General features: G+C 40.7%; 1 protein-coding gene across 2 annotated transcripts in view; it reads right to left on the bottom strand.

The window, feature by feature from the left end:
- Kif26b (kinesin family member 26B) overlaps window positions 1-16058 on the bottom strand; it is a 499298-nt gene that overhangs the window by 93399 nt on the left and 389841 nt on the right. For both annotated transcript variants that reach the window (XM_046432469.2, XM_046432470.2), the window contains one exon: window positions 2253-2459. In XM_046432469.2, coding sequence (XP_046288425.1) covers window positions 2253-2459 — 207 coding nt within the window. The remainder of the gene's footprint in view (window positions 1-2252; window positions 2460-16058) is intronic.

Below are 16058 nucleotides of genomic sequence, written 5' to 3'. Positions count from 1 at the left end.
AGTGACATTACATATACATTAGTATATGAGACTTCTTGAAAACTACAAATTTATATAGAAATGTAATAATATTAAACATTTGAACAAATTGAAATACTCTTAAAGTGAATGAACTGCATTATTGAGCATATTGAGTTTGGAAAACAAGTGCAAAATGTGTTAAACTAAAACTAGTGATAAAAATTACTCCTTTTTTTCTGGAATAAATTTAAAATCATTAATAGTCCATGCATAATTTAGGGTTTCCTTTGGAATTTTACAACTTACCAAGATCTGTTTCTGAAAAGTTTTAGCTATTATTAATTAAATTATTTGTAGATCATTTATTAGATCCAATGTCAGGTTCAAATTACCACTGGATGGTACAACACAGAACTTAAACAGAGAAACCATAGAACTCATTCATAAAGTACTTTGTCTTCTTATGGTAACATTCTTTGGGAAAACCACATGCTCAGCTTCTTTATATATATGTATTTATTTATTTATTAGTTGTATTTGGACACAATACCTTTATTTAATTTATTTTTTTTATGTGGTGCTGAGGATTGAACCCAGGGCCTTGCACGTGCTAGGCTAGCACTCTACCACTGAACCACAATCCCAGTCCCATGCTCAGTTTCTTAATGGATAAAGCCTATAATGTGCCCTGTGTGCTTATGGTGTAATACTGGAACATGTGTGAACATCATTACTTCCTATACTCAGATTATAGAGGAAATTAACAGGCTGCAATTGTAACTACTGGTGTTGTTCTCCAGTTCAGCAGTAGGCTATTACCATACTATGCAGAGTTGTGTAAATCTTGGAAAGTACTAAATATTTATCAGAAAGATACACATGTCTTGATGCCACAGTGTCGGCAAGTAGGCCACCATACACTTAATAACCTGGTTGATGTATGTATGTATGTATGTATGCATGTACGTGTATGTATACTTATTTTTGGCACTGGGGATTGAACCCAGGGCCTTGTACGTGCTATATTTATAGTCCCCAGCTAAGCTTATCCCAGTCCTGGGTTATTTATTGATTTCTGCAAATAATCAGTCCCATACTCATGCTACTTTCCCAATCCCCAGTCCCTCAAAGTGGCACTCTTGGGTGCAACTTAGAGGTCCACATTCATCAGGAGATAATCCCAGTAAGAACAGATGTGGACTAGAAGCTTCATTTGCACCATCTGACAGGGTCTGCAATTCCTTGGTTGCCTATGGTCCAAAAATCTTAGCTTTATGACCCCCCCCCCAACCACCAAATAATGTGATTGCAAAAAATGGCCCCAGTTCTCCATCTCAACCTATGTGCATGCTTCTTGAAATGTGACTTTGCAGCTCATCCAGTAAAGAGAAGTCTCATCCCCATCCCACTAATTTGGACCAATAGGAGGCTACAGAAATGATGTTGCATCAATTGTGGACACAGGCCTTAAAGAGGCCTGCATAGTTGAGACCTGGACACTGCCATGAGAACAAGTCCAAGCTAGCCTGCTGGACAATGAGAGACAACATGGAAGAGAGACCTGTTAACCCTGCCAGGGCTACTGTAGACCAGCTGAATGCCAGCCAACCCCAAACATGTGATAGCATCCAGCCAAGATCCTCAGAGCTGCCTATCCAACCCACAGCTTATCACAAGAGAGTCAAACTAGCTGCGGAATTGCCCAAATGGTCCTGAACAACATAATAAATGTTTATTGTTTTAGCACTGAATAGTGGGTTGAAATGCATCATCAGTGAATTGACATAGCCGCTATTTCTGAGCCTCTTTCATTACCCACTACTCCACGGATCCAGGTGGCAGGATGCATGTTAGCCTCAGTTTCCCTGTCTAGCATTCTAGTTCCTTATTAGGACTACAGACCTGCCTTCAATATCAATGGATATTTTGATATTGTAGGGTTCTAGGACACTACCTGATTTTAACCCAGCTCCCTTGAACAATTTCTCCCTTCTTACATGCCCATACCTAGAAGCCCAGGCAGAAGTAGAGTCCTACTGGACCAGTTACCAGCTCCTTGGGGTGTTTGTTCCTATAACTTCTAATTCCTGCTGTTATCTTCTTGCATCTGTATGTCAAACATTGATACACAATAACTCAGAAGGAATGAACTCTTCAAAGGAGCTCAGAAGGATTTCTAGAAATCACTAAGTGGGTGGAGGAAATGGTCTATCAAGTATTCTGGATGACACTCCCTCAGCTTACAGGTTCTGGTAAATAAGTGTCCATCCCCAGGGGGGGGTTATACTCACTTGTGAAGCATCTTGTGGAAAAACTGCATCAAAGGCAAACATCTTAGGAGGGACCTGGTTGCTTCTCTTTTGGAAGGCATTTTGACCTCCACAAGTCAAGGGATCATACAAAGTGATCTGCTTCTTCCGAGGGTCCACCTTTAAGAAAGAGCTGGATTCTGAGGTATCACGAGCCAACGTAGAACAAATACGAAGCATGACTTTCACCTATTAAGAAATGAAGATGGGAAGCAACATGAATTAAGAGAGCTGGATCCTTATATACCCATGTGATATAAATATTCATGACAGCATTGAACTTTTTCATGATACATTATGATGAACTGCACAATGAATTAGCAACTTAATCCTCACTGGGTCATGGGAAAGCTGATTTATTTATAATTACCAGGTAGAATATTTTGATATGTCCATTACTTTAATACAGAGATGGCATATCCTGTTCTTTGTCTTCCTATTAATATAAATTAAAAATTAACTGTGCCCTAGTGGCCCAATTATATAGATGAAAAGCTAATCTGGACTGTCAAGCTATAGGGGCTGGTGTAGTTCCCTTGAAGCTCACAGATCAATAAACCATGCACATAAAAGTTAGCTCTATAATTTACTCCCCAGCTTGGCTCATCAGGACTCTGGGAGACAAAAATCCACAGTTATTAGTGTCATCATTAAAGGCCTGGGAAATGGTCTGTTTTTAAATGGCCAGCATTTGAAATGTGTTCCAAGGGGGGCAACAGTGATAAAAGATTGGTTTGCAACATGTTATTTGGGAATCCCATTAAGTGAGTACAGAGAAGCTGTCATTTCAGGGAATGAAAGCACATCTCTGTAGGAAACAGGAAGTGGTGCCCTTTAACCCATGTTCCAAGTCATTGAACATGAGCATCTCTAGTGCTCCTGACCAACCCAGCCCCATCTCATGGCTGAGTGTGGTGCTCATGGAAATGCAGAAATGAAGCTGAAGTCACAAGCAGATCTGGAAGCGACATGCCTGGGAAATGGAATTTGCTCCCTTAACAGCTGTTTGTTACTGAGTTGCTATTTCAGTCCATTTTCTTTGAGTAACTACTATGTGCCAGGCACTGTGCCACTCATGAGGGATGCAAAGACATGTAATGCCTAGAGTAACAGATGTAGACAGATGATCTCAGTATTATAATTTGGAACATTGTGAAGGTATGAACAAGGATTGTTTCTAAACTCTTTCCTTCATATATAATCAGTTTCCAGGTGTGATGAATTCTCCATCATACAATTTTTGGGGAGGGGGGTTATATATTTTTAAATAAAATACCTAAAACATATAGAAATGTTCAGAGAATAATAAATATTGTGCACATGGAGTGAGGTCCATCTCAGCTCGTCTAGTGAAGCATGGGGACTAATTTGCAGTGTACAAGGCTGAAACATAAAGAATTCCAAGAGCACTGGGCCATCACAGGTCTAGCACTATGCCCCAGCTAAATTTGTCTTTATAAATTAATTGTTGTCTTTCAGTGTGGCTCTGGAGGTCAGGTGTTACAGTGGAAGAAGCCCAAATTTGGGAAAATGCTGACCTCTTAGGGTTCACATTTAGTTTCTGCAAGATTGTAGAAGAATACCTGCCATTTTCTGAGGGTCAGTTGTGTGCCAGGACTGTGCTATTATCAACATTATCTCATTGAATCCTCCCAATAATCCAGTGCATAGATCCAGACTTGTCAGGATTTTACAGAGTAGAAAACAGATGTTACATGGGTTGCCCCAGATCACTGAACATGGTGGGTGATAGGTGGGGCTCTGATCCATCTCCAAAGCCCATACTTCTTCCATCATGTCAACTTCTCAAAGCTTCAGTTTTCTCAACTATATGACAGGAATAACAATGCCTGTTTTGTGGGACAGGTGTGAGAATTCAATGGATTGACAGGAGGTGCTGAACATAGTCATAGTTCTGAGCACATGGGAGTTGAACTCTTGTTCCTCCTTCCTCCACCTTCACTTGCCTCCCTCTGGATCATGACATCTTATGGTTTCCCAATAATGGTATTCATGATAATATCTGAAAACAAACTCCTCGCCCTGGATGTTGGGTACCATGAGTCACACGCAGGACACCATGGAGGATCACTGCAGCCAGGACTCATTATTAGGCACCGAGACTGATATGGCTATTCCTAGGAAAGCACCCTTGAATCCCACCACCATTGCATATTGGATAATAACCACAGCATTTATCTGAATTCTATTCTGGTAATTTCCTTATTTTCCAGAAGTCATTATAGTCTGATTTCAGTTCCTTTCTGTAGATTTGCCGCAGTTACACAGCAGGTGTGCTATGAGCATCTTTTCTCACTGCAACTTTTGGTAGGTAACTGCGGCCGCTGTAGGCAACTCCTCTTGCCCAGCTCTGAACAGCAGAGGTCATGGATGTTGCGAAACCAGGCAGAACTGATGGAGCCACATGGCCCACTGCTTTTCTATTTCACAATTTTGCATGCCATTTCTAGGTAACCAGAGGTGCTGAATGTAAAATACGAGCAAAGCCAGGCAGGAGCCCAGGAGGAGAAGCAGGAGAGAAGGGGCTGAATTCGTGAGCCATTTGTCCAAGAGGAGCGCTCCTGCATCTTAATGAAGCTCCAAGCCTGTGGTTCATTTTCTACAGATGGGCAGAAGGTCTCAGCCTCCGGTCTGGCCAGAGATACACAGTTCTTTAAAACTCCACTGAACTTGGGGCTGGGAGACGTGCCCTACTCTATTATTTTCTTTGCAATTCATTTAAATAAATGGAGATTTTTTTTTTCCTCTCTTAAATGAAGAAAATTGGGTTTTTCTGCTTCACCTCTTTTGTATCATTATTTCTTTAGTCCAGCACTCTACTTCCTGCTTAATCCTCTGTAATTAAAGGGCTTAGGAGATACCACTTAGGATCAAGAATGGCCCTCGGATTTCTTGCCAGGAGTCCTTGCTTTTGTTACAAACATTATTAAGTTTTTGGCAACATCAATTTTAACCCAGCCCCTCCCACTGTTCTACATAGAAGGTTCAGGCAGCTATTCACAGGCACAGCCAGTCCCCCAGCTTTCAGGGTCAAGGGGACAGTCACTATGTCACTCCCAAGAGGCATACCTGAAGGAATGGGACACAGAAAGCTAAAGGAACAGTCCAAGTGGAAGCAAGTAGGGCCTGACACCTTGATTCAAGTGAGAAGAGACTGGCGCTTTCTGCACCCAAGTCCCCACCCGTTGAGACCCCATGTTGCCTCACTTGTCTAATTATTCAGTGTCTGGTACGACACAGCTGTTGCTTTGGGCCACAGTTGTTTTTATGCCTTGCTCATTAATCACTTCAGCACCTCCTCCTGGACGGCATCATGAGATCCAAAGAGAAAGGAATCATGAGACGCTCGTTGAGAGAGGCAGAGCCTGGCTCCTGAGCTGCACAAATACTCCATCAACACAGAGGCGATCGCTGGCTGCCACCCAGCCTTAGTGAAGGCTAATGAGAAGTGGGGCCCATAGTCACTCACAGCACCTGCCTCACATGATCATAACAGACACATTCCTGTTTGTCCCTTGTTTCAGAGCGCAGACCCATGGTACACACCTAGTGAAGCTCTTCTGGCCTGTTTCTCTACCCAGATGCTGTCGAGCAGGAGACTTTTATTCAACTTTAACATTCGGGAGAGTTTGGGGCAACTTACTATTAGTAGGATCTCTCATCAATCAGAAAAAAAAACTATGCATGATGATGTGGGAGAAAGAGAGAATCTGCCAATCATTCTTATGCCTGTGCTTTGTTTAAACTCCTGTGTGGATGCCTAGAATGAAGGTCCTCTCCATAAATTCATAATATATAGTTTTTTTTCCCCTCTACGAGGTTATAGGTTAGAAAGTTAAATTAACTACTAAAATCTTTCAGTACCTTTACTTTATACTGGTTTTGGAGAATCATCTCAGTAGAAACCAGTCAAAGTGCAGATGGATCAACCTAACTAGAAATACCATTTCATGTCATTTTTTGTCTGAATCCCAGCAGTATTCAAAATTTTTTGGGAGGGGGTGGTATTGGGGATTGAATCCAGGAATGCTTTTGCCACTGAGCCACATTGCCAGCTCAGCTCTTTTTATATTTTATTTTGAGACAGGTTCTCACTAAATTGCTTAGGACTTCACTAAGTTGCTGAGGCTGACCTTGATCCTCCTGCCTCAACCTCCTGAATAACTGAGATATAAGGCTGGGGCCATCATGTCCAGCTAGGATTTTCTTTAAGCCTTCCAGATCTATTCTGAAATTCCACGAACCTGTCTAGAAACTGTTCTCTAAGGTACATCAGAGGCAAATAAGAGAGGTTGGTCAAAACCCACCCACAGGAAGAATGGTGTGTAAAGGGGAACTGTACAGGTTGTCAGGTGAGATTCTAAAACCAAAGATAAGACAGTCAATCTGTAGACCCATTAGCAACTAACTCCAGCCCAGGATTCTGGTTCTCTCCTACTGAGGCAAATGGCAGTGACAGGACACTGGGATTCCTCTTGGGAGGGTAAGCTGCAGGAACCTCATCATGCTTGCTTCACACGGGGGAGAGCCAAGTGTGGGTGAAATGGTTGAGCTGAGGGTGCTCCAACTGCCTAAGGAGAGCTGCGGGTGGAGGAGAAAAGCAGGGGTGCGTCCTTGGGACAGATCAGGAAGCCTCTCCTGGTTTCCACATATTTGGGGATGGGGTTCAACTGTTGAAAGAAAGACTCAGAGGGACAACAAGAGTTCATTGTTTCTAAAAGGTTGAGCTCCCTCCTTACAGGAACAGGGTGTGATGGGCACCGCAGTGAACCAAGTGCTATGGCTAGGATCTAACCCAGATGTCACTACCACTGAGGTGCGGTCTTGTGTCCTCATCCCTAAGATGGGCCTGCTGTGCCACCTCCCTTGAAGGACAGATGTGAAGAACAAAGAGATAAAAATAGATTGTAAAGAAAACATATTTAGGGCTGAGCTGGGGCTCAGTGGCAGAGCGCTTACCTAGCTTGTGCAAGGCACTGGGTTCGAGTCTCAGTACCACATATAAACGAATGAATAAAATAAAGGTCCATAAACATCTAAAAAGTATATTAAAAAAGAACATATGTGTAGGGCTGGAGTTGTGGCTCAGTGGTATAGCACTTGCCTCACATGCGAGGGACACTGGCTTGGATTCCTCAGCACCACATAAATAAATAAAATAAAGGTATTATGTCCATCTACAACTAAAAAAAAATTTTTAAAGATTGAAAAAGAATACATATGTAAAGTAGTGCAGTTGCCCTCTCTACCTGGCTCTGCTCCACAGACTCCGGCAATTATGGATCAATATATTAGGAAAAAAACTGAATCTGTACTGAACACATACACACTTCTTTCTTGTCATTACTCCCTAAACAATGCAGTCTAACAACTATTTACACAGCATTTACATGTTTTTAAGCATTAGAAATAATCTAGAGGCAATTTAAAGTATATGGAGGATTGCATAAATTGTATGAAAATACTATGCCATTTTATATAAGGGCCTTAAGCATCTGTGAATTTTGGTATATATGAGGGATCCTAGAACCAACCCCCCATGAATACCAAGGGACAACTGTATTATCCTAGAGAAGCAAGGAAGGGAGGAAGGAAAGAAATATTCATTTTTCTCCAACCAATAGATATAACAAATATTCTACATCAAATAACACTGCCAGAAGTCTTCTCCTAAGTTGTATGCATGTACATGGTTTTTTGTTTTGTTTTGCTTTTGTGGTACTGGGGATTGAACCCAGGGGTGGGGTGCTCTATCACAGAGCTGTATCCCCAAACCCTTTTATTTTACTTTTTATATTTTGAGACAGGGCCTCACTAAGTTGCTGTGGCTGGCCTTCACTTCATGATCCTCCTGCCTCAGCCTCCTGAGTTGCTGAGATTATAGTTGCTGCCACCACACCTTGCTACCATAGTTTAATAGTAAAAATTAAAGCATGCCTGGCATGGTGGTGCATGCCTGTAATCCAAGTAATTCTGGAGGCTGAAGCAGGAAGATCATAAGTTTGAGGCCAGCCTCAGCAACTTAGTGAGACCCTGTTTCAAAATAAAAAATAAAAAGGAGATACAGTTCAATGGTAAAGCTCCCCTGGGTTAAATCCTAAGTACTCCCCCCCAAATAATAATACAAATAAAAGCAAAATTAAACATACACATACACAAAAACAAGAGAGACAAAAATCAAATTATTTTCCTTATTCCTTTCACCAAAATTAAAGAATATATACTCATTACATTTTTTGTAAAGGTGACTAATTCATGCAAAATTTGATCTGAGTATCTGAACATTAAATGTGGTATTTCTTATATTTTTTCCCTTTCTTTTCTCTCTTATTCAGGCAACATGCTAGATGTGCTGTCTGCTCATGGTACATGAGTCACTTCAGGAAAACTCCCAGCCATTCTAAGTAAGCCAAATGGAGAGATGGGAAACCTAAACAGAGTACATTTCTCATATGTGTACTTCTTAGCACTCTCAATTTTCTGATCTGCCAAGAAATCCAAGAAGTTCAGTTTCTATGCTATGGTATTCTGACAAACAGAAGAGATTTTGATGAAATGCCAGTTTTTTAAAACTCACTGCAAGGGATTAAAAGTACCATTTTCCACAGCCATTATAATGTAAGATTGTATTGGTAACCCAGTGGGAGCACATCAGACCCCACAGATATGATTCTCTCTACCCTTCTTATTTACCCAAAGGGCCGGCTTAACCCAGCAAAAGAGGTGGGCAACAATGCTCAAGTAAATTAAAATTAGATTTTATAAAGGGAGAAAATTTAAATGCCTTTCTGGTAAAACTTGTATAAATAATCTGAAATTACTTTTCCTGAAGGAAAATCTTATGATTTCATATGACTGAAAGGTTCCAGAAGTTAGTTTTAGAAGATCACAGGAATCATATTCCAAATAGTACTGACCTTGGAGGTCTCAAATAACTCCAATAGTAGGAAATACAGGGGAGAATCCAGAAGGCTGTATAATCCCTAAATTTAGAGGGAGCTTTAGAATCTGTCTTATAAAGTTGTTCCCACAAACCATAGTTCCCATTAGAATCCAGATACACATCTGCAGAAACCCCAGAGATTCAAAGCACAGTTTTGGTGTTAGTTACAGAACAAAACTAAATCAGATTGGATTTCTTTGTATAAAAACACAACAATAATCGTACATGACATATTCAAAAATCATGGGGCAACTGTTCGCCTGGAGAAAATCCAGAGACATGTGAAGGGTGGGAGGCAAACTCCTGGGTGCTGAGGTGTACCCCAGGCCTGTTTGGGGACAACATCCGCTCTCTGTTGACATGATCAATCAGTCAGCCATCAGCACCACTGCTGTAACTTCTTTACGAGTTTTACAAATCTTAGAATTTACAAAGGACCTTCTCCTATTTAATTTCCATTTGGTTGCACCGTTAGCAGCTCTGTTAAAGAAATATTATGATTACCTTCATCCCTATTTTGAGGCAGAGGAGATGAAGGTTTGAGGTATTCAAGTGATTTGCCCAAAGCTAAGTGCCTGGTGGTGGCTTTGACCTTCTCCTCCCCTCCCTGGTCACAGGAAGAGCTGAAGCAGCCTTGGGGAGACTGGGTAGGGGTTGGGCCTGTCCCTGTGCTGTGGGGCTGTTGGGCAGAAGGCCGGTTTCTCAGAGGTGCCAGTAGGTGAGCTCATGTGGCGCCAGACAGCAAATAATGAGCAGCAATGCCATCAGAGAGGGAAGATTTGCATTATTAAGAGCAGGGCTGGGAAAGGTGACAAGAGGTGGTACAATAAGGCTAAGTTCGAGGGAGCATGTGCAAGACCAGGAAATGGAGCCCGGTAATAAGATGCACTCAATAAAGAAGTGCTTCGGGGAGTAAAGGGGGTTAGGAAATTCCCTAAAGCTCTTCATCAGCGTGCATCTGTCACCAGCCCAGCAAGGACTGTAGTGCTGGAGGGAGGGAGTATGAAACCCAGGAAAAGAGTCTTCCCCTGTGAGGCACCATTAATGGCTGGGCAGCCTTTGGCAGCCAGGTCCCTCATACCAATTAGCAGGCTTGAGGATTAGCCAGGCTGTGAGGACGCAGACAGACACATTTCTGGAGCTGGTCTGTCAGAAAGGACTGGAACTCTGACAGTGGTATATTTAGAAGACACCCTGTCTCTTAGCTTGCTCTATTAGGGAACTTATTTAAATGGATAAGCTGGTGTAAAGATCCATCCAAGGTAAAGCACCTTCAGACCTGAAGTGCAGCCAGATATGGAATTCTGAGGTGCCCTGAAGATGCCCTCCAATGTCAATGACACTCACTTAAAGAGCTTCCTTTCTATGACTTTCATGGAGTCCAGTCTAGTGCTGGGAGGCACAGGCTCTGAAGACAGTCTCCTGACTTTGAATTCTGGCTGAACCATTTACTGATGTGTGTCAATGGACAAGTGATTTAACCTCCTTTGTGCCACATCTACAAACTGGTCACAATAAGAGTACAAGCCTAGCAGAGTGACCATGATCATTAACACAGCAAATGACTGCCACATTTCTTTCATCAGGGCCAACTACACAGTGAGTGCCCAACAATATCAGCTTTTATGTTGTTGTTGTTGTTGTTATTATTATTATTATGGCACTGGGAATTGAACCCAGGTGCATTCTGACACTGAGCTACACCCACAGCCCTTTTTAAAAATTTTATTTTGAGCCAGGGTTTCCCCAAGTTGTCCAGCCTGGCTTCCAACTTATAATCCTCCTGCCTCAGCCTCCAGAATTTCTGGGACTCCAGGGGTGCACCATCCCACCTGGCTACTTTATTATTTTTAGGAGGCTATTGAGTCTACTGAAAAGATCATGAACTTTGAAATCAGACAGACTCTGGCTCTTAGCAGCTGTGTGACCATGAACATATTATTTTAACATAATCTCTTCATCTGTGAAATCACCCCTTTGGAAACAGGCTAACCCTTGTACACATTCTGACATAAATTCCTCAATAACAAAGTGCTTAAGTTGTCTTTTCAGAAAAAGTCTCCAATATCCACTGTAGGACTCTCTTGGACTGGTTTTTAGATAAATATGCAAAATGTCAGCTTCTTCAGTCAAGGGTCTTTTGACATATCCAGCTCAAAATCCTCCTACATATAATAACTACTCCCCAGGGCAGGAGGAGGGAACATGCAACCTATGAGAGGCATGATGACCACCTAAGCCTGCATAAAAGATCCCTAAAACTCCTCCTTCTCACAGTCCAATCAACAAGCATTTTCTTTCCTCTCCCTTCCTACAAAGCCCCTACTACTAACTGACTTTGGAGGCAGATCTGAGTTTATGACCTTGCCTATGAACTGCATAATAAAGTTCTTTGTTTTTGTGAAAGCCAGTGCCAGAGTATTGGCTTCTCTAGGCATTGGGCAGTGAGCCTGTGCTTGGTATCACTTCCTTGAAGGCATCACATGATTATTAAGCAAATAATCATGTTAAGCACTTGGCATGAATTAGGTGCTCCATACATAATAGCTACCATCCCATTGAACCCCCATTCACAAAAGTACCCATTTCCTCGGGAATAGTTGTTCACTTCTTTCCTCTCTCCCTTTAACCACCTTGACCTGGAAGTTCAGGAGACCTCATCATTAGATTCTAAAACATCTTATGCCCATAGAGCCCAGTTTTCCTAACTGCAAAGGTTAAGTTTAGATTCCAGTTTCCATTCATTTCCACTTTTGCTGATTTTTGGTAAATAATGGGTGAGTAACAATGGGAGATTTTTCTTAGTATTTAATACAAAAAGTATTGTGGTTAGAAATGAAAAATACCCATTCAAAAGATAAAAAAGTATAGGAAGAATATTTTAAAGAAACAGCAATAGGTATCCCTTAAGTTAGAATTTTTTCAGACTACTCAGTTTGAATTTGGAGTATTTATTGTTAATAAAGGGCCATTTCTCACTAAAGCTCACTCATGTGTTGCAACTGAAGAGCTAAATAACAGACCTGTTGTCAGAGAGCAAACACTGAAAAATATCACATGGCTGATGCAGACTCTCTGTCACCAAAGAGTTGCTGTTTGGCTTGGGAAAAAATAGGACCAAGGGAAAGTACTTTTTCCTATAGTTCACTTTATGATAAATGGGAAAACTTCAGCTTGCTAACATGACACTTGATTTATTGTCTTCTGTACCTTATTGCCATGGCTTTTCTGGCCCCAGAAATTTCAATATTCCACAGATTCTGGCCTTTGACCTAGATAAATAAAATGCAGAACTCTGAAAATAAGTCAAGTAACCCAGGTAGGTATCTGTCTAGAAATACCAGCTACCAGATCTACCATTTATTTTGGCAAAACACCATACTAAACAACTTCATTATCTAAAATAAAGAAAGGTTAACAAACACGATTATCTACTAATTAGGTATATGTCTTTCTGGAATACACCCCCTCAGTCCATCTTCTTCTTTTTTTTTTAAATTTTTTATTGTGGGTTGTTCAAAACATTACAAATTTCTTGACATATCATATTCCACACTTTGATTCAAGTGGGTTATGAACTCCCACCTTCACCCCATACATAGATTGCAGAATCACATCAGTTACACATCCATTGATTTACATATTGCCATACTAGTGTCTGTTGTGCTCCGCTGCCTTTCCCGTCCTCCACCCTCCCCCTTCCCCACCTCTCCCCTCCCCTCCCCTCCTCTCTCTCTACCCCCTCCACTGTATAACCCTGAGGGTCTCCTTCCATTACCATGCAATTTCCCTTCTCTCTCCCTTTCCCTCCCACCTCTCATCCCTGTTAAATGTTAATCTTCTTCTCCTGCTCTTCGTCCCTACTCTGATCTTAGTTACTCTCCTTATATCAAAGAAGACATTTGGCATTTGTTTTTTAGGGATTGGCTAGCTTCACTTAGCATAATCTGCTCTAATGCCATCCATTTCCCTGTAAATTCTATGATTTTGTCATTTTTTAATGCAGAGTAATACTCCATTGTGTATAAATGCCACATTTTTTTTATCCATTCGTCTATTGAAGGGCATCTAGGTTGGTTCCACAGTCTTGCTATTGTGAACTGTGCTGCTATGAACATCGATGTAGCAGTGTCCCTGTAGCATGCTCTTTTTAGGTCTTTAGGGAATAGACCAAGAAGGGGAATAGCTGGGTCAAATGGTGGCTCCATTCCCAGCTTTCCAAGAAATCTCCATACTGCTTTCCAAATTGGCTGCACCAATCTGCAGTCCCACCAGCAATGTACAAGTGTACCCTTTTCCCCACATCCTCGCCAGCACTTGTTGTTTGACTTCCTAATGGCTGCCAATCTTCCTGGAGTGAGATGGTATCTTAGGGTGGTTTTGATTTGCATTTCTCTGACAGCTAGAGATGGTGAGCATTTTTTCATGTACTTGTTGATTGACTGTATGTCCTCCTCTGAGAAGTGTCTGTTCAGGTCCTTGGCCCATTTGTTGATTGGGTTGTTTGTTCTCTTATTGTCTAATTTTTTGAGTTCTTTGTATACTCTGGATATTAGGGCTCTATCTGAAGTGTGAGGAGTAAAGATTTGTTCCCAGGGTGTAGGTTCCCTATTTACCTCTCTTATTGTTTCTTTTGCTGAGAAAAAAACTTTTTAGTTTGAGTAAGTCCCATTTGTTGATTCTAGTTATTAACTTTTGTGCTATGGGTGTCCTATTGAGGAATTTGGAGCCCGACCCCACAGTATGTAGATCGTAGCCAACTTTTTCTTCTATCAGACGGCGTGTCTCTGATTTGATATCAAGCTCCTTGATCCATTTTGAATTCACTTTTGTGCATGGCGAGAGAAAGGGATTCAGTTTCATTTTGTTGCATATGGATTTCCAGTTTTCCCAGCACCATTTGTTGAAGATGCTATCCTTCCTCCATTGCATGCTTTTAGCCCCTTTATCAAATATAAGATAGTTGTAGTTTTGTGGATTGGTTTCTGTGTCCTCTATTCTGTACCATTGGTCCACCCACCTGTTTTGGTACCAGTACCATGCTGTTTTTGTTACTATTGCTCTGTAGTATAGTTTGAAGTCTGGTATCGCTATACCGCCTGATTCACACTTCCTGCTTAGCATTGTTTTTGCTATTCTGGGTCTTTATTTTTCCATATGAATTTCATGATTGCTTTCTCTATTTCTACAAGAAATGCCGTTGGGATTTTGATTGGCATTGCATTAAACCTATAGAGAACTTTTGGTAATATCGCCATTTTGATGATGTTAGTTCTGCCTATCCATGAACAGGGTATATTTTTCCATCTTCTAAGACCTTCTTCTATTTCTCTCTTTAGGGTTCTGTAGTTTTCATTGTATAAGTCTTTCACCTCTTTTGTTAGGTTGATTCCCAAGTATTTTATTTTTTTTGAAGATATTGTGAATGGAGTGGTTGTCCTCATTTCCATTTCAGAGGATTTGTCGCTGATATACAGGAATGCCTTTGATTTATGCGTGTTGATTTTATATCCTGCCACTTTGCTGAATTCATTTATTAGCTCTAATAGTTTTTTTGTAGAGCCTTTTGGGTCTGCTAGGTATAGAATCATATCATCTGCAAATAGCGATAATTTAAGTTCTTCTTTTCCTATTTTTATGCCTTTAATTTCTTTCGTCTGTCTAATTGCTCTGGCCAGTGTTTCGAGAACTATGTTGAACAGAAGTGGAGAGAGAGGGCATCCCTGTCTTGTTCCAGATTTTAGAGGGAATGCCTTCAGTTTTTCTCCATTCAGAATGATGCTAGCCTGAGGCTTAGCATAGATTGCTTTTACAATATTGAGGTATGTTCCTGTTATCCCTAGTTTTTCTAGAGTTTTGAACATAAAGGGATGCTGTACTTTGTCAAATGCTTTTTCCGCATCTATCGAGATGATCATATGGTTCTTATTTTTAAGTCTATTGATGTGGTGAATAACATTTATTGATTTCCGTATATTGAACCAGCCTTGCATCCCAGGGATGAATCCTACTTGATCATGGTGTACAATTTTTTTGATATGTTTTTGTATCCGATTCGCCAGAATTTTATTGAGGATTTTTGCATCTAGGTTCATTAGAGATATTGGTCTGTAGTTTTCTTTCTTTGAAGTGTCTTTGTCTGGTTTAGGTATCAGGGTGATGTTGGCCTCATAGAATGAATTTGGAAGTTCTCCCTCCTTTTCTATTTCCTGAAGTAGCTTGAAAAGTATTGGTATTAGTTCTTCTTTAAAGGTTTTGTAAAATTCTGCTGTATACCCATCCGGTCCTGGGCTTTTCTTAGTTGGTAGTCTTTTGATGGTTTCTTCTATTTCCTCAATTGATATTGGTCTGTTTAGGTTTTCTATATCCTCCTGACTCAATCTGGGCAGATCATATGACTTAAGAAATTTATCGATGCCTTCACTATCTTCTAATGTATTGGAGTATAAGGATTCAAAATAGTTTTTGATTATCTTCTGTATTTCTGAAGTGTCTGTTGTGATATTGCCTTTTTCATCCCGTATGCTAGTAATTTGAGTTCTCTCTCTTCTTCTCTTCGCTAGCATCGCTAAGGGTCTGTCGATTTTGTTTATTTTTTCAAAGAACCAACTTTTAGTTTTGTCAATTTTTTCAATTGTTTCTTTTGTTTCGATTTCATTAATTTCAGCTCTGATTTTAATTATTTCTTGCCTTCTACTTCTTTTGCTGTTGTTTTGCTCTTCTTTTTCAAGGATTTTGAGATGAAGTATGAGATCATTTATTTGTTGGTTTTTTCTTTTTTTAAGGAATGAACTCCAAGCAATGAATTTTCCTCTTAGAACTGC

This window comes from Marmota monax, unplaced genomic scaffold, assembly GCF_021218885.2.
Source record: "Marmota monax isolate L192 unplaced genomic scaffold, Marmota_monax_Labrador192_F-V1.1 WCK01_AAM20220418_F8-fsc00090, whole genome shotgun sequence".
NCBI lineage: Eukaryota > Metazoa > Chordata > Mammalia > Rodentia > Sciuridae > Marmota > Marmota monax.
The sequence above is the reverse complement of the archived record's forward strand: the minus strand, read 5'-3'. Positions and strand labels throughout refer to the sequence as shown.